Source organism: Pleurodeles waltl, chromosome 11 (genome assembly GCF_031143425.1).
Source record: "Pleurodeles waltl isolate 20211129_DDA chromosome 11, aPleWal1.hap1.20221129, whole genome shotgun sequence".
NCBI lineage: Eukaryota > Metazoa > Chordata > Amphibia > Caudata > Salamandridae > Pleurodeles > Pleurodeles waltl.
In genome coordinates this window covers 528,753,668-528,777,730 of record NC_090450.1, presented here as the reverse complement: position 1 = coordinate 528,777,730, position 24,063 = coordinate 528,753,668, and the positions used below count along the sequence as shown (strand labels likewise).

Below are 24,063 nucleotides of genomic sequence, written 5' to 3'. Positions count from 1 at the left end.
TAGGCATCTCCTGTCTTGTATTCAAAGGAACTTGTAATTTTTCCCAGTGTTTCTCTCTCAGGATAGAATGCAAATAATTTTGGTGATATTTAAAATGCTATTTGTACAGTAACAGTGAAATAGAATGTTATTGGAAAGGCAGGGCAAGATCTAGTCAGAACATGAAGGCATCGTGCAGCCATTCTCCAAGGCTGCGCTGGGCATTTGACAATGTTCATAGCACAAATGTGCCAAATCTGGTGTGCATCATGCACATAAGAATTAATACAGCAGGACCCTGGACGTGACATGCTCAACCTACAAATCAACTGATGTAGCACAAGAATCTTCTACCTTTGACAGGGATAAGGCCTGTACATCCCAGGATTCCCTGATTCTCTTGAGCTTGGCAACAAGGCAAGAAAGCCTTGCACTTATACACTAGACTAGTGGTTCCCAAACTTTTTCGACCCGTGGCTCCCTTGACCTATTGGCCATTGGCTGCGGCTCCCTGTTATGTCACTTTTTTTGACGGGTGGGGGGATGTAAGCCAGGATTTGGGAGCACTTCCATTTTCCTTCCTAAAAAATAATTGGGATGAAGCTGATAAAGGGCTTCTGCGATAGGGACTTGTCTTTAGTGGCTTGGAGTATGTACTGCCAGTAATCTGCTGCTGAAGGCCAGTGCACAACATTTTTATCACACTCTTTCTGCCTGCCATTGCGCTTTCTCCTTGTTCTTGGCAAGTTAAAAAAAAAAGCACATTAGTATTTTTGATCTCAGATCCTCCAGCACCACACTTGGAAGTCCCATATATGACAATAGACCTGATTCAGGCCTCAAGGGGAGAAATACATTCTCCCAATTCTTATTTTTTCAATTTCCCGCTTTCCTCTTAAATGTTGACATTTTTGTAATTTCATGATTACCCTCTTTTCTAGAGTAGCTGCAGAACACTGACAGAAGTGACACTCTATCATTGTCCTGATTGGGCCTGACCCTGCCTAAATGGACATACTCTTTATTTATTAGGCAAGACGTCATGTGCTAGTCCAAACCACTCCAGACGCTGACAGCTGTGGCTTCCATAACATCCCCACATGACATTCCCACATGGGTTACTCAGGGCTGCAAATGGACATTGCAAAACCCTAACAAGTTTGATTTTTGCACTGTGATTCTTTCTTTATCATACTACCGTACTGCTCTGTTCCAAACATAACATATTTATAATGGAGCCGTATGGTAGTATGAAAGAGAAAGAGTCGCAGTGCTAACAGTGCTTAATTTGAGCCAGTGCTTTCCACAGGTATTAATTTGAGCAGGTGGTTTGTGGTTTTCTGCATCAGACATTTAGGAAGAGCAAAAGATACATATGGAAAGCGTGGAGGAAGAGAAACTAAAAAGCATCACTAAGGGAGAAAGTAGAAAGCTGCATGAGTGAGCTGAAGGAGTAGGGAGTGGCTGTAAATGGATTAAAGAGGCCCGAGAAGGCTCGCACATTTAAATGCAGCATCCGCTTGTTTCAAAAGAGAGCTTTCATCACCATCACATTTTTATCTACAAATTAAGCACTGGGTATACAGTGGGGGGCACAGCACTTATTTTTAAGGACTGGCACTTAGGCCCATATTTATGAAACGTTTGTGCTACATTTGCATTATTTTGTGACGCAAAAGCAGCGCAGACTTACAAAATATACGTATATTTTGTGAGTTTGCGCTGCTTTTGCATAAAAAAATGACGCAAATGCGGCACAAACTTTTCATAAATATGGGCCTTAGTTTTCTGCATCAGGCATTTACTGTGAGCAAAGGCACATATGGGAAGGATGAAGAAAAAGAAGGACGTAAAAGCTCCACGTTGGGAGAAAGATGCAAGAGTGAGCTAAAGGGGCAGGGAGAGGCTGTAAATGGATTGAAGAGGCCCAAGATGGCTTTAGGATTACTGCTGCCTCAATATTCTGTGCATGCATATTTAACTGCAGCAGCCACATGTTTCAGAGGAGAGCTTTCAGGCATGTTTTTATTTATAAATATTTAAACACTGAGTGGAAACAAATCAAACTTGATGGGTTTTACAATTTACTATGTAACATTGCAAAAGCCTAACAAGTTTGATTTATTTCCACTGTGATTATTTCTTTTTAATACTACTGTTTGGCTCCATTCTAACCGTAACTTGTCCTTAGAATGGAGCCGTACAGTAGTATGAAACAGAAAGAATTGCAGTGCAGATAAATCAAACTTGTTAGGTTTTTGCAATGTTATGATGTCTATTGTAAGATCCATCAAGTTTGATTTGTTTCCACTGCAAGTCTTTCTCTGTCATACTACCATGCAGCTTTGTTAGCTGTACCGTAGTATGAAAGAGAGACTCGCAGTGGAAACAAATCAAACTTGATGGGTTTTACACTTTACAACATAACATTGCAAAACCCTAACAAGTTCGATTTATTTCCACTGTGATTCTTTCGTTTTCATACTCCTGTAAAGCCTCATTCTAAATGTGATGTATTTTTAGAATGGGGCCCTACGGTAGTATGAAAATGAAAGCATTTCAGTGTTCCTTAGAAGTGTGCGGCGCCCCTGGTGAGTTCTGATGGCGCACACTTTGGGAAACACTGCACTAGACATTTCATATTCAGATACCAAGCTCAAGATGCAAAACAATGCATTCCCCAATAAACAAATTATATTGTTAATGCTGTATTTCTCTTAAACACAGCCTTGTATGGTTCTTCAGAAGCCATGACCAAATTCATGCAGCGAAAATAACAATGCTAAACAGATTAAAGTTTCATTGGCAGAAAAAGCAAGGTTAGCCATGGTAAACTGTCCTGCACACCATGTTTAGTGCATGCAGCGGATGGAAGCAATACTATTATTTAAAAACAACAATCACACTGCAGAAACAAAAAAAATTCTCTTATAGCAGAAAATTAAGACAAATGCCTAAGGAAAAAGCACATAAAGAGAAGCTGATGGCTACATCCAAGGACAGATGACAGAAATGATTGTCAGGGAACATCTCATCTGGAAGAACATGAATAAGGAAAGGGTCTTGAGACCCTGAGTGTGAATAAAGCTTTTGCCCAAGTCTAAGGGCTTTAAGGTTCTGCAATTAACGACCGGGGTCTTCATTTCTTGTTAAAGGCCTCTGCATGGCAATGCAATTTTGAACCCATCCTGTAGGCTTCTGCTTCCACTCCCCACTGTCCACACTTTTAGATGAAACAGAATTGCTAATAGACAAACGTTTCTTTACAAAGCACACTGCTAAAATGAGAGAGTTGAAAATTAAATCTCATTTGAAAACAAAGATATATGCAACACAAATCTGCTAACTTGGGATAGAAAGAGATAAGTATGTTGGCAGGAATTGGGCTAGATCAGCTCATTCCTTTGACCAAGACACAAAACTGAACAGACTAAAGCTTCAAGTTAAACCTTATAAAGAGGTGGAAATGGCAACCAGCTGACAGTATCCGCTAACAACTTGTCAGTACATTCTTCAGAGTTTATGAGCTGTTAGTTTTTTTTATTTTTAATTCTTTTTTGCATATGCCATTCAACTAATATGTTAACTAAATAATGACATTAGTAGTTATAGTACTGACCAAGAAGTAGGATCCGGAAATGTTCTTAAGAACCATTCATGAAAAACAGGAGGATGTCGAGGCATAAGAACTTCTTTGAACATTTTCATCTTCTCTTGAATTGGTGCTGCCTTTGGTAGCATGTACTGACGGAGCTCTTTACCAGTCATATATAACCCTAAAAAGAAAAAATATATATATTTTGTCATGTATAGTGGAAAAAGAAAATGAGGAGGCAGCTTAACATTCAGACAGCCAATCCTCTAAAACTGGTGGGACTGGGGAATAATGTGAAACAATCAGTAGCTATGATGTTTTGCAATCATTTGGTAGCAAACATCATTTTGACAGCAGGAAAACCTTCCTCAGTCTTCAACATATTAGGAAATGTTTAACATATTGTTGTTTTGAACCATTTACTGGTTAGGACTCCAATGTATAATCTTACTAGACAGGTCTTGTTCTTTTCTCTTCATCCTAGCAGCACATAAAGAGATTAGGTATGAAAAAGCATGGATGTGGTACTTATTTTTTTTCCAAAGGAAGAGAACTGTTACTCCAAGCAAGAAGATCGTCATGTAATTTTAACAAATGTTGTGAGCCAACCAAGTAGCCCTAAAAAAGGAGAGCATGGCAAGTGGAATCCAAGTCAAAACAGTATTTTCACAGCTGGCAGAGTACTGCTACCGATAGCAAGTCCAGAGCTTTGTACCTAAATTACCATCATTGCCCATGCTTTGTGTAAGAGGTCTCAGCACCACTCTGCAGTCTGGATAGACCCCCCACACCACCAAGTATCAATTACCTAATCTCCCTTTACCCTGTACCCCAGTGAACATAAATGTTATAAGGCTGACAACTTTTCTTAGCCCTTAGAAATGGAATGTTGCCCCTCTCCTAAGCTTGCAAAAAAATGGCATATAAACTATTCTAAATTAAACACAACATTTCAACCAGTATGTATTATGAGTATAGTGAAAAGTATATTTTGCTAGGTTGATTTAAAAACTCTCCAATCTGAATATCAAGATGGCTGACAAATGCAAGGCACTGGAGGAAGTGCAGTTGTACCGGTGACAAATTCACATTGATCTTTGATGTTTACATAAACATGTTGTAGGGCAAGCAATACTTTCTGATTTGATTATGTAGTACACAGATGTTGGAAAGCTACACACCCCAGCTTCAATGTGATCGTAACTGTTGTTGGCAAATTGCTGAAGTGACACCTGCAATGTAATCCTTTTTTTGGGGCCAAGTATGAGGTAGACTAACACATTCTGAATTAAATCAAGTTTAGCATTCAATATGGCAGAAATTCCACCCCCCCGTAATGTGGGGGCAGTATCCCAATACAGTTGATGGTGACACCTCAACTACCAAAACCTAAGTTTTGATGGACAGAAGAGGCCTAGTCTTCTTTAGCTCGTGTAACTGAAACAAAAGGTTCTTTAAGTGTGTGAGCCCCTGAGGGTCTAGGTTTCATTTGTGTGTGGTGTTTGCATGTACCTTCGGCACACATTTATAACCCAAGGGCTTGGAGTTTAAGATATCACCAAGCTGCCTAAAAAAACATTAAAGAACAAGGGTTACTTCGGAGACTTGAATTACAAGCTACTCCAAGGATAATTCTGCTATAGCTATGTAGGGTTGGCAGAAAGTCCAGCTTGTAGAGACAGACACATTCTTACAAGTGGTTTGCTCTATTAATGTTAATTTAGAGTATTCTATTTCTCTGTCTACTTTAACTCAATTGACATTTAAGTAACGTCTATAGCTTTTGGAAAGTTCTCCATCACAGCACCACAGTAAATTCCAAGCTAAGCCCTAGTTGGAAGATGATCTAGGAATGAAGGAAAAGCTTTAAAAAGACTGAATTCAGACCAGTAGTTAATTAGAGTGATGTGGTTAGCAAAGAACAACATGGAAACAGACTTTACCTACACCTGATTAGGACGCAACAAGATGCTGCAACCAGAAGAATTACAGAGACAGTACTGCGATCCCACAGCATGCTGGTTTTGAATAACCCGCACCATTTACCAAAAGAGAATCAGATACATTTAATTTGCCATGCATCATACAGAAACCTGTTTTCATTGTGACAAAAACAAAGCAGTTTTACAACTGTAAAAAAAAAAAACACAGAAATTTTGGTTTGGGAAATTGCAAACCTACCTTGGTTCACTTATGCCGCATAGGATGCTCTTTCTGCTTGTACTTAGAATGCCATCTCCATATTGGAATCAACCACAAGCTTTAAGAAAAGAACTAACAACCTGATGACCCTCCATTAAATATTAAGGTTTGTACTCTATATCCTTCAACAACAAACATTTCTATGATCAATGATAATATTACAGCAAATGACAAAAGTGTTTACAACACTTTATCATGAGATATTACAAACTCCTAAGACCTTTTTGAAAAATATGTTCATAAAAATGGTGTGACTTAGTCTAAGGATACCCCTAATTTTATTGATAGAAAACAGAAGTCACATCTATGTAGGCCATTTACCCTTAATGAACTGCCACCTCAATCAATGTAAGTGTATCAGTAAGCATGCCAATGTAGACTTTACCTTTATCTTTGTATAACTTGTTCAGGATATGTCTTAAGCCGGCTGTATTGTTCACCCACTCAATTATACCGCATTCGTCATTGAGTGGAATGACTGCATAGGTGCGAATGTGGAGTTCTCGCCTTCGTGACTCTGCATCCTTTCGTAAGCACTATAAAAATAATAAAAATAGGAATTATCATTATTGGACATAAATCTTTGTATAGATCTAAAGAAGGTATACATACACTATAAATGTATAATACCTAGATGATAGCAGTATTGCAACAACATTATTTTGGATTATAATTTGTCAAGGGATTGTCAGTGTTCATAAACAGATTTATAGACTGAGACAGTATGTTAAAAAGTTGCAAATGAACTATAAAATATGTTTCCTACAATATGTCAGTCTTACAATTAAGGTCCAGTGAAAAATGGCTTACACGTTCAGGCACAAACTATACAATGCTCTGCTGTGAAACCACAGTAAACCACCCCCAAAAAGATAGAGCACAATAACAAAAGATCATTTTAAGTTAACAGAGTCCAAAATCCACCTATCCGAAACACAACCTACTAACTTCAGCGGCATTTGACCAACAGTCTAATCAACAATCATATAACTGATGTATGTTCAGGACAACAATAACCATTACATATTTTCAAAACATGTTTAAACCTTGTTAATCAAGGAGTTGAACTCCATAAGTCGACAGTCCTTCCTGAGATCATCTTTTGGTTTACACATCATGATGTATAATTTGCCGTCTGAGCCCTTCAACGAGATCTTCTTAGGTTTCTGTAGGGAGGCTAAAATTTCCACCTGAAGAAAAGAAACAGAATATTATAACACAATAATGGCAGGTTTAAAAAAATGAAGTCAAAAACATTAAAAAACGAGACATTCATTGGTTATTTAGCACAAAGCTCTATTGGACCAAAAAAGAATTTAGGATATGCAGTTGGATAAGTACTGTGCCCATTTCTAATGATACTGCACTCGAAGGAAATAACGTGTGGGGGGTTTGTGTGAACTTTGGGAATGGAATATTGTTTCTTTACTGTATTCTTTTGTTCACATTAGCTGCTTTCATTAGTTTGGTACTGATGAAAAAGAATGAAAATGTCACTTACCCAGTGTACATCTGTTCGTGGCATCAGTCGCTGTAGATTCGCATGTTTTGCATAGCTCGCCATCTGGTGTTGGGCCGGAGTGTTACAAGTTGTTTTTCTTCGAAGAAGTCTTTCGAGTCACGGGACCGAGTGACTCCTCCTTTTGTCTCCATTGCGCATGGGCGTCGACTCCATCTTCGATTGTTTTTCCCCCGCAGAGGGTGAGGTAGGAGTTGAATTGTAGTAATAGTGCCCATGCAATGGAGTGACTAAGTATGTACTTATTTAAGGTTGAAATGATATATATACAAATAGTTGAAGGTAACTTCCGAACTGCTACAGGCTCCCGGGGAGGCGGGTGGGCACACGCGAATCTACATCGACTGATGCCACGAACAGATGTACACTGGGTAAGTGACATTTTCAGTTCGATGGCATCTGTCGCTGTAGATACGCATGTTTTGCATAGACTAGTAAGCAGTTATCTCCCCAAAAGCGGTGGCTCAGCCTGTAGGAGTGGAAGTAGTCTGAAACAATGTTCTTAATACGGCTTGACCTACTGTGGCTTGTTGTGCGGATAACACGTCTACACAGTAGTGCTTGGTGAATGTGTGAGGCGTAGACCATGTGGCTGCCTTACATATTTCTTGCATTGGGATGTTTCCTAGAAAGGCCATGGTAGCACCTTTCTTTCTGGTTGAGTGTGCCCTTGGTGTAATGGGCAGCTGTCGTTTAGCTTTAAGGTAGCAGATTTGGATGCATTTAACTATCCATCTGGCTATACCTTGTTTTGATATTGGGTTTCCTGCATGAGGTTTTTGAAATGCAATAAATAGTTGTTTAGTCTTTCTGATGTTCTTTGTTCTGTCAATGTAATACATTAATGCTCTTTTGACATCTAATGTATGTAGTGCCCTCTCAGCTACGGTATCTGGCTGTGGAAAGAACACTGGAAGTTCCACTGTTTGATTTAGATGGAACGGTGAAATAACCTTTGGTAAAAAGTTTGGATTAGTCCTTAGGACGACCTTATTCTTGTGTAGTTGTATAAAAGGTTCTTGTATTGTAAATGCCTGAATCTCGCTTACTCTTCTTAGGGAAGTAATGGCGATGAGAAATGCAACCTTCCAGGTTAGGAACTGTATTTCGCAGGAGTGCATGGGTTCAAAAGGTGGACCCATAAGTCTAGTTAGGACAACATTTAAGTTCCATGAAGGAACAGGTGGTGTTCTCTGTGGTATAATTCTCTTAAGGCCCTCCATGAATGCTTTAATGACTGGTATCCTATATAGGGAAGTTGAATAGGTAGTCTGCAGGTATGCAGATATTGCTGCAAGGTGTATTTTAATGGAAGAGAAAGCCAGGTTAGATTTTTGTAAGTGAAGCAAGTAACCCACTACATGTTTTGGAGTCGTGTGTAATGGTTGGATTTGATTAATATGGCAGTAGCAAACAAACCTCTTCCATTTACTTGCATAGCAGTGCCTGGTGGATGGCCTTCTGGCTTGCTTTATGACTTCCATACATTCTTGGGTTAAGTTGTAAGTGCCCGAATTCTAGGATTTCAGGAGCCAAATTGCTAGATTCAGCGATGCTGGATCTGGGTGTCTGATCTTTTGGTTGAGTTGTGTCAATAGATCTGGCCTGTTGGGCAATTTGATGTGGGGTACTACTGATAGGTCTAGCAGCGTTGTGTACCAGGGTTGCCTTGCCCAAGTTGGTGCTATTAATATGAGTTTGAGTTTGTTTTGACTGAGTTTGTTTACCAGATAAGGAAGGAGAGGGAGAGGAGGAAAAGCGTAAGCAAATATCCCTGACCAGTTCATCCATAGGGCATTGCCTTGGGACTGCTTGTGTGGGTATCTGGATGCGAAGTTTTGGCATTTTGCGTTCTCCTTCGTCGCAAACAAGTCTATTTGAGGTGTTCCCCAGAGTTTGAAATAGGTGTTCAGAATTTGGGGGTGAATTTCCCATTCGTGGACCTGTTGGTGATCTCGAGAGAGATTGTCTGTGAGTTGATTCTGAATCCCTGGTATAAATTGTGCTATTAGGCGAATTTGGTTGTGAATTGCCCAACGCCAAATTTTTTGTGCTAGCAGGCTTAACTGCGTGGAGTGTGTCCCCCCTTGTTTGTTTAGATAATACATTGTTGTCATGTTGTCTGTTTTGACGAGAATGTATTTGTGAACTATTATTGGTTGGAAAGCTGTTAGTGCTTGAAAAACTGCTAGCAGTTCTAGGTGATTTATATGCAGTTTTGTTTGATGTACGTTCCATTGTCCTTGTATGCTGTGTTGATCGAGGTGTGCTCCCCACCCTGTCATGGAAGCATCTGTTGTTATTACGTATTGTGGCACTGGGTCTTGGAAAGGCCGCCCTTTGTTTAAATTTATGTTGTTCCACCATAGAAGCGAGAGGTAAGTTTGGCGGTCTATTAACACCAGATCTAGAAGATGACCCTGTGCTTGTGACCACTGTGATGGTAGGCACTGTTGTAAGGGCCTCATGTGCAGTCTTGCGTTTGGGACAATGGCTATGCATGAAGACATCATGCCTAGGAGTTGTAATATCATCTTTGCTTGTATCTTTTGTGTTGGATACATGCGTTGTATGATGTTGTTGAAATTTTGGATTCTTTGGGGACTTGGAGTGGCTACTCCTTTTGTTGAGTCTATTATGGCTCCTAGGTATTGTTGTACCTTGCACGGCAGAATGTTGGATTTCGTGAAGTTGACGGTGAACCCTAGTTTGAAGAGGGTTTGTATGATCTGATTTGTGTGGTTTGAGCACTCTATTAACGAATGGGCCTTGATTAGCCAGTCGTCTAGATATGGGAACACATGTATTTGCTGCCTTCTGATGTGTGCAGCGACTACTGCTAGACATTTGGTAAAGACTCTTGGTGCGGTTGTTAATCCGAAAGGCAATACCTTGAATTGGTAATGTATTCCTTTGAATACAAACCTTAGGTATTTCCTGTGCGATGGGTGTATTGGTATATGGAAATACGCGTCTTTGAGGTCTAAAGTTGTCATGTAGTCGTGTAGTTTTAGCAATGGTAACACTTCTTGTAGTGTGACCATGGGAAAGTGGTCTGATTTGATGAATGTGTTTACTATTCTGAGGTCTAGGATTGGTCTCAGCGTTTTGTCCTTCTTTGGTATCAGAAAGTACAGTGAGTAAACTCCTGTGTTTATTTGTGTGTTTGGTACTAATTCGATTGCATTCTTCTGCAATAGTGCCTGCACTTCTATCTCCAGGAGATTGGAATGATGTTTTGTCAAATTTTGTGCTTTTGGTGGTGTGTTTGGAGGGAATTGTAGAAATTCTATGCAATAACCATGTTGGATAATTGCTAGAACCCAAGTGTCTGTAGTGATTTCCTCCCATGCTTTGTAATAATGACCTATTCTTCCCCCCACTGGTGTTGTGTGGAGGGGGTGAGTGACATGTGAGTCACTGCTTAGTAGTAGGGGTTTTGGGGCTTTGAAATTTTCCCCTATTCCTAGGGAATTGCCCTCCTCTATATTGTCCCCGAAAACCTCCTCTGTACTGTCCCTGGTAACTGGACGGTGTTGCCTGTGAGGTGCTGGCTTGTGTGCCCTGACCCCGAAACCCCCCTCTAAAGGGTGTTTTACGGAATGTGCTGTAATTCCCTCTGCTCTGCGGGGAGTAGAGTGCGCCCATGGCTTTAGCAGTGTCCATGTCCTTTTTGAGTTTCTCAATCGCTGTGTCCACTTCTGGACCGAACAGTTCTTTTTCGTTAAAAGGCATATTGAGAACTGCTTGCTGAATCTCTGGTTTAAATCCAGACGTTCGTAGCCATGCATGCCTTCTGATAGTTACAGATGTATTAATTGTCCGTGCAGCTGTATCTGCAGCGTCCATGGAGGAGCGTATTTGGTTGTTTGAAATGTTCTGTCCCTCCTCAACCACTTGTTTTGCCCTCTTTTGTAGGTCCTTGGGCAGATGTTCAATGAGATGTTGCATCTCATCCCAATGGGCTCTGTCATAGCGCGCAAGTAGTGCCTGAGAGTTAGCGATGCGCCACTGGTTTGCAGCTTGTGCTGCGACTCTCTTACCAGCTGCATCGAACTTGCGGCTTTCTTTATCTGGGGGTGGTGCATCTCCAGATGTGTGGGAGTTGGCCCTTTTCCTAGCTGCTCCTACAACGACAGAGTCTGGTGGCAGCTGTGTAGTGATGAAAACCGGGTCTGTAGGAGGCGCCTTATACTTTTTTTCCACTCTTGGTGTGATTGCCCTACTTTTGACCGGCTCCTTAAAGATTTCTTTTGCGTGCCGGAGCATACCAGGGAGCATAGGCAGGCTTTGGTAGGAGCTGTGGGTGGAGGAGAGGGTGTTGAATAAAAAGTCATCCTCGACCTGTTCTGAGTGGAGGCTTACATTGTGAAATTGTGCTGCTCTAGCCACCACTTGAGAATACGCAGTGCTGTCCTCTGGTGGAGATGGCTTCGTAGGGTATGCCTCCGGGCTGTTATCTGACACTGGGGCGTCGTATAAGTCCCATGCGTCCTGATCTTGGTCACCCTGGCTCATGGTGGTGTGAGCTGGGGAATGTGATGGAGTTTGTGCTGGTGAGACGTTAATTACAGGTGGAGGAGAGGGTGGTGGAGTAACCTTTTTCACCACCTTTGTTTGTGGTGTTTGTTCAGTTTGGAACTCCAATCTTCTCTTTCTTCTAATAGGGGGAAGGGTGCTTATTTTTCCTGTCCCCTCCTGTATGAAAATACGCTTTTGCGTATGGTCTACATCAGTTGATTGTAGCTCTTCCTCAAACCTATGCTTTCGCATTTGGGAGGTTAGCGATTGCTCTTCTGTAGAAGAGCCTGAAACTGGGTCGGTTGCAGTCTGTTTTGGCACCGAAACCCTGTCTGCATCTTTTTTCGGCTCCGAGGTGACTTTTTTCTTTTTCGGGGCCGAAACCTCTCGGCGTCGATCTTCGTCGGTGCCGCTGTCTCGGCGTCGAGCCGTGTCTACACCGGTATCTCGGTGTCGATGCTTGTCTCCAGCACTTTCTCGGTCCCGAGAAGGCTGCGTGCCGGTGTCTCGACCGGAGTCGGACGATCTCGGCACTGTTTGGGCCTTTTTCGGTGCCGACGGTCGGTCACCGAATTTATGGGTCGAGCCATGGCCTGGTGGCAGTGGCGTCCCCTGGGCCTTGTAAATCTTCTTCTGAGTGGTTTTCGACGTCTTACTCACGGTTTGTGTATCGTCGAATCCTTCGGAGTCCGATTCGTGGATCGAAAAGGTTCCTTCCTCTTCTTGTTCCTCGAACTCTCGGTGGGCTGTCGGCGCGGACGCCATCTGAAGTCTTCTGGCTCGACGGTCTCGGAGTGTTTTTCGGGACCGGAACGCACGACAGGCCTCGCAGGTGTCTTCACTGTGCTCAGGTGACAGGCACAGGTTACAGACCAAGTGTTGGTCTGTATAGGGGTATTTATTGTGGCATTTGGGACAGAAGCGGAACGGGGTCCGTTCCATCGGCGTTCTTCTGCACGCGGTCGGGCCGACCAGGCCCCGACGGGGGATCGAAAAACTACCCCGAAGGGTACCGGAGCTCTTCGATCTTTCGACACGGTGTTGAATCTAACTACGCCGATCCCGAACGCAACAATACCGACGAAAATCTTCCGAAATTAGCTATCTTTCCGTTCCGAAACTCGGAGCGACAGGAACACGTCCGAACCCGATGGCGGAGAAAAAACAATCGAAGATGGAGTCGACGCCCATGCGCAATGGAGACAAAAGGAGGAGTCACTCGGTCCCGTGACTCGAAAGACTTCTTCGAAGAAAAACAACTTGTAACACTCCGGCCCAACACCAGATGGCGAGCTATGCAAAACATGCGTATCTACAGCGACAGATGCCATCGAACATCTAGTTTTCACAGGAAACAGAATTTTAACAAATTTAGGGCCAGATGTAGCAAAGGGTTTGCGCCTCGCAAACGGCGAAAATCGGGACCGACTCGCAATATGCATTTCAGAATCGCAAATAGGAAAGGGTGTTCCCTTCCTATTTGCGATTCGGAGTGGAATGCAATTCCATTTGCGACCGCATATGCGGTCCCAAATGGAGTCGCAGTTACCATCCACTTTAAGTGGATGGTAACCCACTCGCAAATTGGAAGGGGTCCCCATGGTACCCCTTCCACTTTGTGAATGGACCCACAAATATTTTTTCAGGGCAGGGAGTGGTCCAAGGGACCACTCCCTGCCCAGAAAAAATACCGAAACTAAAGGTTTCGTTTTTTTTTTTAAAGTGCAGCTCGTTTTCCTTTAAGGAAAACGGGCTACACTTAAAAAAAAAAAAAAAAAACTGCTTTATTTAAAGCAGTCACGAACATGGAGGTCTGCTGACGACACCAGGCCTCCATGTTTGCGAGTGCCTAGACTCGCTATGGGGCCGCAATTAGCGACCCACCTCATGAATATTAATGAGGTGGGTCATTGCGACCCCATAGCAAGTCGCAGTCGGTGTCTGAGACACCGTACTGCATACCAATTTGCGAGTTGCAAATTGCGAGTCGCAGGGACTCGCAATTTGCAAGTCGCAAATTGGCGTTTTGCTACATCTGGCCCTTAATTCAGTGAGCATATGCCATATTTCACACATCCCAGTACAAAAATGTGCTGCTTGGGACTATTTGTGTCTGAAGCTAACATTTTCAGGGGAATAATGTACATAAAAATAATGTAAAATGATGCTGCAGAGAAATACTTTGAAGATAATGGAAGGAGGCTACATAGTACAGAAACCCACATTCGACTGTGTGTACCTGCTGTACTTCATCTGGTGCTCTTGCAGCACATCACTGTGTCCCACAAAGCATACAGCCATGTGTTACTGAACTCTACATGACCCAATGTTCCTTTGAACCACACCACTCACTGGTCCCCAAGCCAAAAAACTAACTTCTCCCCGGGGCACATCATCCCAAACCTTCACGAGGTGCATCACTATTGCACTTCTTGAGTATTGCACCCTATAATTATTTTCTGCACCTCACACTGAGCCCCGTCCTGTGCAGCATTCTTTGCTCTACAGTATAGTCACATCACACGGCATCCCCACCCCGCTGCATACTTATGCTTGCCTCTGTGCATTTATGCCTGTAGGTTTGTTTTTTGTTACTTTCCTGTAAATCTGCTGGGCTTTGAAGGAGTGATTGTCCGCAGGTTTATTGGTTAGTTTCCATGTGTACCCATATGTTATATGTCTCACTGCATGCACAACTGTTAAATATATTAGTGTTGTCAATGCTTGTTCCTTTCATTTTGGCATGGCCAGAAAACTGCTTAAATGTATTTATTAGCAAATATAGGACAGAAAATTGTGGAACACAAACCAACAATATAAGACTTGTGTACGTCAATAACTAAAAATAACCATAAACATTACAGAGGGTTTGTGAGAAAGATAAACACTCCATGTGCACAGCTGAATTACACCATATTCCTATCTTGCAGTGGGATAGAAATGGAAGCTTGTCACATGCAAATAAAGTGAATAACTGAAAACTTGGAGTGGGCACAACATGGCATCAAATACTTTATTAAAAGAAGGTTTGTGGCTTAGACTGCATTCTATTTTTGGTGGATATGAGAACCCGAAAATAAGGATTTAACAGAAACAGACAACATGATTGGGAGAAGGAGGCTGATTTTTTTTACTTCAGTTACAGGAGTTGATACAGGCTGTTGGTCGCTTTAAAGACATGAAATATAAGAACAATTGAGACCACTTTCAACAATAGGACCATGAAAAATACTGAATGGCATGAAGCCCCTGCCGCCCTTAAAATCACCTCAGTCACTAACAGGAGCTGGAATGTAGAAAAGGTTTAGACCATCTTCGATCTTCACTAATATTCCCATCCTCGTACTAAAGTAATATTGCCCTCCCCTCTACTGCTGCACTCTAAAGCACTCTGAAAGCAGCTCACAGCGTCAAAGGAGTCACCAATAAGCACTTAAACAAGCTGAAATTAGCTCCTGGCTAAACTATAGGAGCTGTAAAATCCCACATGTGTACTGCACCTTTTGAATTGTTTTCAACGCAACTCTGAAAGAAAACAGATTATGGACTGGCTATAAGACAAAACATCACTTTTATATTTCATGCAATGTTTAGAACTAGAAGTAATACCGTATCATCGAAGCCTGAGATATAGGCCCATTGCCCAGGAAATGGGTCGTGGCTGGCATGGGTGCCAGGCGTGGATGGGAGAGTGGGTATCATCACTGACTGCAAAGGAATGAGGATTTCACTGAATGTCGCTTCTTCCACCAGCCTCTTCAGCGGCTTGAAGTGCACACTCATGCTCATTGTGCTGCAGTTTCCATCCACCTTTACAATGCAAAACACATTTAAACCTCAAAAACTACAAAACATGGAATCAGTATTTATTGGTTTTACTTCTTTGCATTATTTAAAAAACATACAATTATACAGTAATTTTGCCCCATGAAGGTCACTCTGCCCTGGTGTTGGCAGTACAGCTGCCCAGGAGTTATGTGATGTAAGTAAAATATCTTTTTGATTTACAGGGCTGGTTTTGTCACTAGAACCTCTTTTCGAATAACTGACATTCAGTTGCCCCAATATCCTCATGTAATATCGCCAACAAAACCTATGACACAATATCGAAAACATGAACACAAAGGCACTCAGATAATATCAAATGTTCATTCTCACAAAGTCACCAGGAAAATCACAAACAAGAGTAACAAATAACCAACATAAAAAACTGGTGCAGAAAAATATTTTTTACATAAAAATTCAAAGTAGTGGCAAGTCTGTTAGAACTCATTACTTAGACACATGTAGTTGAATAACCCACTAGGATTAAAGGAACCACATTGACCTTCGAGGGAGTCTGATATCAGCTGGGCATTGGCTAGAGGTGTGGGATGTTGATATGTATGTGCACAGTCGCCTATGTGTTGACCGGTTATAGACTTCATGTTGTGCAATGTTCATACTTTATCACATCAACTTTTGCTGCAAGGCCCAACAGGAGTGTGTCCCAGTCAGTCACCACTGTTCCCTCTCCACCTGTGCAGCGGAGATGGTGACAGGTTAGGCTCTCACCTTCAGCCTCTTTTGTGAATGCAGGTAGCCACATATGGATCTATTAGGGATTGGGGGGCTTCAAGATACTTAGCACGGCACCTCCTGATAGCACAGTAGACATTTCGGCATATGCCTCGTACTTGTGCAACTTAGATTACGTGAGGTAAATTTGGTGAAAAGTAATGTATTACATCACGTAAATCGCAGGTTTCTTTAGACCACAGCTGGCCACTACAGAGCCCCTGACCAATCATCAGGAAGGCCCATTAACAGGCCTCTATTCCAAATGACTTCTGCCATTTCTCGCATGGTACGATTGAGATATGATGACCTTAGCAGCCCTGTCTAATCTAAGCAGTGTAACAAGGATCAAATATGTTTTGGATTTGTTGATGTCACTGTCCTACGTTTGCGGAGTCGTACCTATCATGGTCCTATGTGCTAAGAATTGTCTCTTGGCTACTGAATGTAACTGAAATTTGTGAGGTACTGGAAGGTGACTTCAGGGTTGTCATAGAGATCACCTATGTAAAGTCCACCTGCATCAGTCATCTTTTCGGATTTACTTAATCTGCCACCTCCCTAAGCATACAGTAGCACCACACTGGCAAACCTGGCCCATAGGTTTCTATAGTCTTACTTGTTGGGAGACAAGTCCATCAGTGCCTCTCAGTGTCTAGTCATCTAGTATATGACAAAGATAATTAACTCTGGTGCTAACCTCCCTCCTATAACGTGTTCTACATATTTAGCCTTTTCTGTAGTGTGTTTGTCTATCCATCCAGGTGCCCAATGAAGCTGTACTAAGAGGTGCAGTAATTCCTGAGGCATTCAACGAAACTCTACATCCAGGAGATGGACGTTTCTCAGCACACTCTGTTCCGCTTGCCTCCCAAAGTAGATCCGAGAGCACTAAATAAAGGGTCACAAATATGTGCTGCTACAGTGTCATGGGTGTATTTGCAAATTATTGCAGTAGGCAGGGAAATATCACCATTTTAGAAAGTGCGATCCTGAACATTGGTGTCAGGGGGAGTTTCTAGAGGAACCAAACAGATTTCTTCATTGCCATCATTGCCTTTCCTACATTCCAATCTATGACTTTAGTCATATTGTGATACATTGGCTCACCCAGATATTTAAAGGTTGTCTCGTTCCACTCAAGCAAAAGTGATGTAAGGGAGAACAAGCATGATTTGTCCTAATTTACCCTTAGCTCTGATAGGTCACTGATATTATCTAGTTCAGCGGTTCTTAACCTTTTGACTTCTGTGGCCCTCCACTCAAATATTACCGCAGCCAGGGGACCTCCACTGAATCACTACTGGGATTTGGTTACCCCCCCACTGAGTAATCACTGGGTGCCTAGTCTAAGTTTTTTTGTATATACTGAACCACAAAACAATACATAAAAATAGAGAAACAAGCATTTATCAAACACATATATGATTGAAGAATTTTATAATCTAAAAAAAAAAAAATGAAATTTTAACAGGAAGGTTGGACTTTTTTTCTAAATTCAATTAAGGCTCCTCATTGTCCATGTCATATTTTGTTTGATGCACTTGCAATGCTCTCAAGAATCAACCTGAGGATGCTAACAACTTTTACCCTCCAAATTCATTCAGATTTACAGAGTGTTTTAAAACTTTCAGTTGTACATTTTGCTTCTTTATTTATATACACTTTACTAATCTGGTAAATTTTCTAAGCAGCAGCGGACTCCCTGAGTAGGCTTTGCGGATCCCCGGGGGGGTCCCCAGACCTCAGGTTAATAACTACTGATCTAGCTCCTATATAATTTGCACTAGGTTAGGTGGGGACTCCCTGAAGTGAACAAGCACATCATTTTATATAAAGAGATGAAGTGCACATAATATTCTAGCCATAAGCTGCTAGGGGGGCCTTGCCCCTGGAACCATGCCTCCAACAAACAGCAAGAGTGACAAGGAGCATCCCCAACAGGTTCCCATATATACTAGAAAGGCCTCTGATATGCCCTGACCAGTCTTCACTCGAGCAGTGAGAATATGTAGATGGGTCAGATCAATCATGTGATGTGATTCAAAAATCACCTCTCTCCCATGAACATACATAGGTAGCCTCAGTTTAATGAGCCAAAGGTCTTTTCCATAGTGATAGAAGCTACCACCGGTAGGGCACCAGGTCCACAGTGGGCTGCTCAACATACAGAACAAAAGTCTAATGTTAGGTAATGTGATTCTTCCCGTCCTCAGGATACTTTTTTTGGCTATCACATAAACAATAATGGACGCACTTAGTAAAATATTCCAACGCAGTAAATACCTATGGACCCTAGCACAGTATCATATTACTTGACTGTACGTACTCCATCCCCCATCAAAGAGTAAAAAGAACCTTAAGATATGAATATGGTGAGAACTCTATAAAACCATACAGTCAGCTAAACTCCATTTAAAACATTTAAGGCAATAAGCACTTTCCCCTTGTTCTATTTGGATCCCAATAAATCAGCCTTGCCTTTCAATGAGGTATAAATACAGAGCTGTATGCAAGAGATGTGGCAGAACCTCGGTCAACTTGCCTGCGAGCAAGTTAGTAATTATTTTGAAATCTCGATTGATCATGGATGAAAATACATCTTTGCCGGGTTTCATATGCGTCATCACAACAGGCTCCATTTGTGAACTGAAGAAGGCCACTAGACACCAAGGATACCATGTACATGTTCAATAGTCTAGGCCTCAGTACATCCAGGAACATCGCATCGAACACTGATGACAAGCCATTGATTGCAGGGCTCCTGCCTCCCAGCTAGGCTCTTAACCGTAGATGATTGTGGACACACTCATTAGTCTGTGTCTGGATAAATTTCCTCAGTTCTGTTGCTTAAACATATTCCTTCACACGCATAGCTGGTTCCGCATGCCACAGGGGTTTACAACTGCCAATAGTATGATGACAAGTGTTAAATTTATCTCAAACTATGAATGCACCAGTATAACTTTTTCCTCTTTCAGGGCTGCTATGGAGGGATGAGGGTTCCGTCTCAAACCAGTTAAGACAGAAGGTACCTCGCCCCCTATAATCTTCCCCATGTCTAATCGTTATGTACTTTCCTTGGTGGTTCTCATCTAGCTTTTTCATGGTGTCCTCCAAGGATGGGTGCTCCCAATGCAATTCAACATGACCTTCACCCCATATATCAATTGACACTGATGCCTACTTTGAACATGTCCCATTTCTTGTAGATCTTACGTATGTGGGGTACAGTAATATGTCTAAATGGGAAAATAGATCATGAACTGGGAAATTGGAAGACTAACCCTTGTCTAGTGGGTGCATGGTTCTCCACACGTCTGTGAGATTACAATTATGTAACCAGCTGCACAGTTTGTTTAACTGCAACCTACTGACAGTATAAGGGAGGGGTAGTAATGAGTGATGTTCCTCAACAATGAATTAAAGGTTGTTCCCCAGTTCAGGGTATTTATTAAAAGTAAGTGTGTATTGGCCACCAAGGGGGTAAGCATGTACCTTTACCACTGGATCCCCAGGATCTATTTAATTTTCACATACGGTACCCCCAGCATGATGCAAATGACATATTTTTCATTTGCTAAAGTTAGGACAGTGTGCACTGACACCTCCAATATTTTGAGACCCTGACACCCTCAATTTCAGACATGTGTGTGTCCTGAAGTAGGACTAAGATCATGCAGTTTGCTGGAGCTGTTAACATTTTTGAAATATATGTGCCTTTTTAACAACATAAGTTTTCCTTTTTTTAAAGGTAGTCAATTAAACCTTAAAACCGACATTGCAGAGAAACTTGAATAAGACATTAGGAGCTTAAGTTAGGGCTCGACAACTAAATCATCCTTCAAGTTTTCCTAGAGCCAGCAGATTGTTCATAGATTCAATGACGACTCTTACAATGGAGAACTAGAATGAAAAGTAAGTAGCTTTCACCATTATAGGATCTTCACAGATATTCTTTAACTACAATAGCAAGTTCATTCCTTTTGCAGGGGAACACTACAGCAAGCTGGAGAGAGGTTAATACCTAAAGAATAGCTATTTGCCGAGCAAATATTTCCCCACGGAGTCTAGGTGTCTTGGTTGTCTGTTCTGGGGTCAAAGTATAGAAAGCAGCATCTTCAAAAGATTTCAAAGAAGCTGTGCTCCAGATTTCAGATGATGGGACAATTCTGATAAGGATTTTGAAAGTTATTTTACCTTGATCAATTGAGCCCAAGGCCTTACCAAATAGATTTCTTCGAAAGCTTATACAGGATATGAACAGCTTTATGTAGGAAAGTACCCTCTTTTTGGCATGGTTACCCCCACTGTGTTCACTGGGATCCTGCTAACCAGGGCCCCAGAGACTGTGCTCTCTCCTTATAAATATGGTTGTTGGGACATCACACACCCCACATTTGGCCTACTGGTGCCCCCATGTAAGTCCCTAGTATATGGCACCCATGCCGTTGGGGCACCAGGGATTCCCCAAGGGCTGCCGCATGTATTAATCCACCCACGGGAGCTCATGTAAAATGTGTCTGCAGGCCTGCCATTGCAGCCTGCATGAAAAGGTGCATGCACTGTTTCACTTCAGGTCAGTGCACCACGTCACTCTAAGTCACCCCCCTGTGGCAGGCCTTTGTAGCTCAGAAGGCAGGGTGCAGGTACCTGTGTGTGAGCAGAGCAGAACACGAGCAGAGGTGACCCTACGAACTCCAGCTCCATTTTCCTGGACTTTGTAAGTGGGAAGCCATTTTACCCGTGTACTGGACACAGGTCACTCACTACCTGAGTCCAGCTACATACTGGTAACTCCGCACCTGGGCATGTTTGGTATCAAACATGTCAAAATCATACCCAAAATACTGTTGCCAGTACTGGTTGTATGATTCCATGCACTCTGGGGGTCCAATACAGGACCCCCAGCTTTGCTCCTACTAGTTTGCAGGGTTTACCCAGACAGCCCGCACTACTGCCATCCTACAGACAGGTTTATGCCCTCCTTCTGCTTGACCAGCCCAAGCCCAGGAAGGCAGAACAAAGGATTTCCTTCGGGAGAGGGAGACAACAGCCTATCCCTTTGGAAATAGGTGTTACATGGCTTTGGGAGGGGTAGCCTCCCCAAGCCACTGGTATGCTTTGAAGGGCACATTTGGTGCCCTCCTTGTATAAACCGGTTTGCACCAGTCCAGGGACCCCCAGTCCTTGCTCTGGTGCAAAACTTGACAATGGAAAGGGGAGTAAACCACTCCCCTGTCCATTACCACCACAGGGGTGGTGCCCAGAGCTCCTCCAGGTGGCCACTCGGTTCTGCTATATTGAATCCAAGATGTGAAGAGGCCCTTGGGAGCATCTGAGTGGTCATGTCAGGCAGGTGACGGTCAAGCCCCCTCCTGATAGGTGGTCACCTTGCTAGGTGACCAATCCCCCTTCCGGGGCTATTTAGGGTCTCCCTCTTGGGTGGGTTGTTAGATTCGACGTGTAAGATTCCAGCAGGACTCCTCTACATCAGTGGTTCCCAACCTGTGGTCCGCGGCCCCCCGGGGGTCCGTGACACATTCCCAGGGGGTCCGCAGGCCTGAGTTTGGGCCTCTTTACAGGAATACGTGCGTGCTTTTATATTTAAGACTTTATTTGTGTAGCAGTTTTAAAAGCACTACATAGTTCCCTGTACAACCATCAGCTTTCAGGCAATAATAAGAGCGTCAAGATAACTCTGGTGATTAATGTATCTGCTGGGGAGAGATAGTTTTATCTAGTAGCAGCTTTGACTCATCTAAGGTAGCACAGATGGTTAATACGGTCGCTGCAATAAATGTGTATAATGCAAAGAAAAGTATTTTATGTGCATATTACAGTGGGTTAGCTGCTTTTGTCTCTGAGATCCTTTTGTTACTGTGCAGCTCACAAGTTAGAATCCTAATTTAGCACAGTGCTATGAACTACCATCAAAGAGCTGCATGCAAACAGCATGGCACAAATTGCAAAGTTTCCCCGTCCCCAGTCTTTCATTAGCCTTATGCTGCTTTAAAAAAAAAAAAAAAAAAATAAGGTTTGCTCGCATAGAAATATATTCTTATAAAAAAAGTCAGCGCTAACCACTGTGTTATGTTCTGAATCACGAGTTTGTGCTTTGCCAGACCACGCACTCTTAAAAGACGCTACCAGTGTGGATGACGTGAATCCTACACCTTGTAGTCCCCTGTAAAGTGCTCAGAGACCCTACAGTGGTAGGAGAGGTGCTATAAAACAAATTAATTACATGTGACAGAGAGGCTTAGGAGATATGAGAGACCGTTATGATTTAATTTCCTTTCCCCACCACATATTTATGTGAAAAAGCTTTCTCAGATCTTATGTACCTAAAAAAAAAAAAAAAAAGAAATTGCTTGGGAAATGTAGAATCTGACCTGGAGAGGCAGCTTTCCTAAATAAAACCAAACATTGAAAAATGAGTTGCCAAGATGCAGCACCAACCTTCACATTAAAAATGTTCGATTTTTGCATATTTTTTAATTATAAAATAATAATATCTTTAGTCATTTGAGTATTTGTTTGGTGTGTACTTATTTGTGTATTTTTTGTGAATTACTGTTTTAATGTTTAAAATTTCAATTATATAAATTGCTTGGGGGTCCCCGGCTTCCAGTAGTATTTCAGTGGAGGTCCTCAGGAATCAAAAGGTTTGGGAACCACTGCTCTACATCGTTTACTTAATCTTCTGGCCAATGGAACAGCAACTGGACCCCCCAGGAATTGACAATCTGCCTTCACAGCGATGACTCTGCTTGCAACATTGTTTCCGTGGCTCCTTCCAGCAAATGCAACATTTCCTCTGAGGACGAGTCTTCAGTCTGCACAAGAAGGAAGAACGAATCTCCCTTGGTGTGAAGGAGTCGCTCCCCTGCATCCGAAGGCACCAACTGCAACAATGACCGGCTGCGCCAATCTCCTCTTCTGCAGAGCTGAATGGATCTTGCATCACGGGTGGTGGTCTGAAGTGGTCCCCTTGGTCCTCTCTACCAACTGTCCAACTTGGGAGAAATTAAGCCCTTGCCTCTCCACGGCAGACACTATCCCCATGTACCGTGACTCTTGCAGCTACCAAGGCTTGGTGGCACCTCCTCCAAGGGATCTTCAGGCTCCGTGTAGCTCCAGACCCCAGCACCCTTTTTTTGTGTTATATTTTATTTATGCTTTCACATTTGTAACAATTCAAACAAATGGCAGTTACTTCTCCACACAATACAACCTTGATGTACAAACATGCTTTCAGAGCAATCCAATAGATATGTACCAAGCACCATTGGCAGAGTCAAATATGGCTGTACATTATGACGATGATGCCAATACCGGCCCCCAGCCATCATCTCTGTGACACCCAGCCCTCTGCGTGCTTCTCCTGCGGTGTGGGACTCCTTCCGATGTGTGCTGCATGGGCCTCACCTCAACTCCTGTGCTTGCTGCCTGTGGGTCGCCTGTGGGGGCTGACTCCTCTTACTGTGCCTCTCCTCACTGCTAAGGGTCACCCGGGACTCCCGTCAGTGGGTTGAGTCCTTGGTCCCCGGCAGCTCTGCATTTCTTCTTCCACGACATCTACTGCATTACTTCAGGAACTCTTTAGCTGCTCCAGTGCTGCACTGCTGACTGTCTTCGTCCACCGTCGACCTGGTCCTGCATCCACAGACCGGTGGGTAGTAGCTCC

General features: G+C 42.7%; 1 protein-coding gene across 2 annotated transcripts in view; it reads right to left on the bottom strand.

Annotated features, from left to right (window-relative positions):
- The window catches only part of ATR (ATR serine/threonine kinase), a 488,241-nt gene that overhangs the window by 62,853 nt on the left and 401,325 nt on the right, over window positions 1-24,063 (bottom strand). For both annotated transcript variants that reach the window (XM_069213920.1, XM_069213921.1), the window contains exons 40-43: window positions 15,426-15,626; window positions 6,823-6,966; window positions 6,162-6,312; window positions 3,599-3,755 (exon numbers count right to left, since the gene is read on the bottom strand). In XM_069213920.1, coding sequence (XP_069070021.1) covers window positions 3,599-3,755; window positions 6,162-6,312; window positions 6,823-6,966; window positions 15,426-15,626 — 653 coding nt within the window. The remainder of the gene's footprint in view (window positions 1-3,598; window positions 3,756-6,161; window positions 6,313-6,822; window positions 6,967-15,425; window positions 15,627-24,063) is intronic.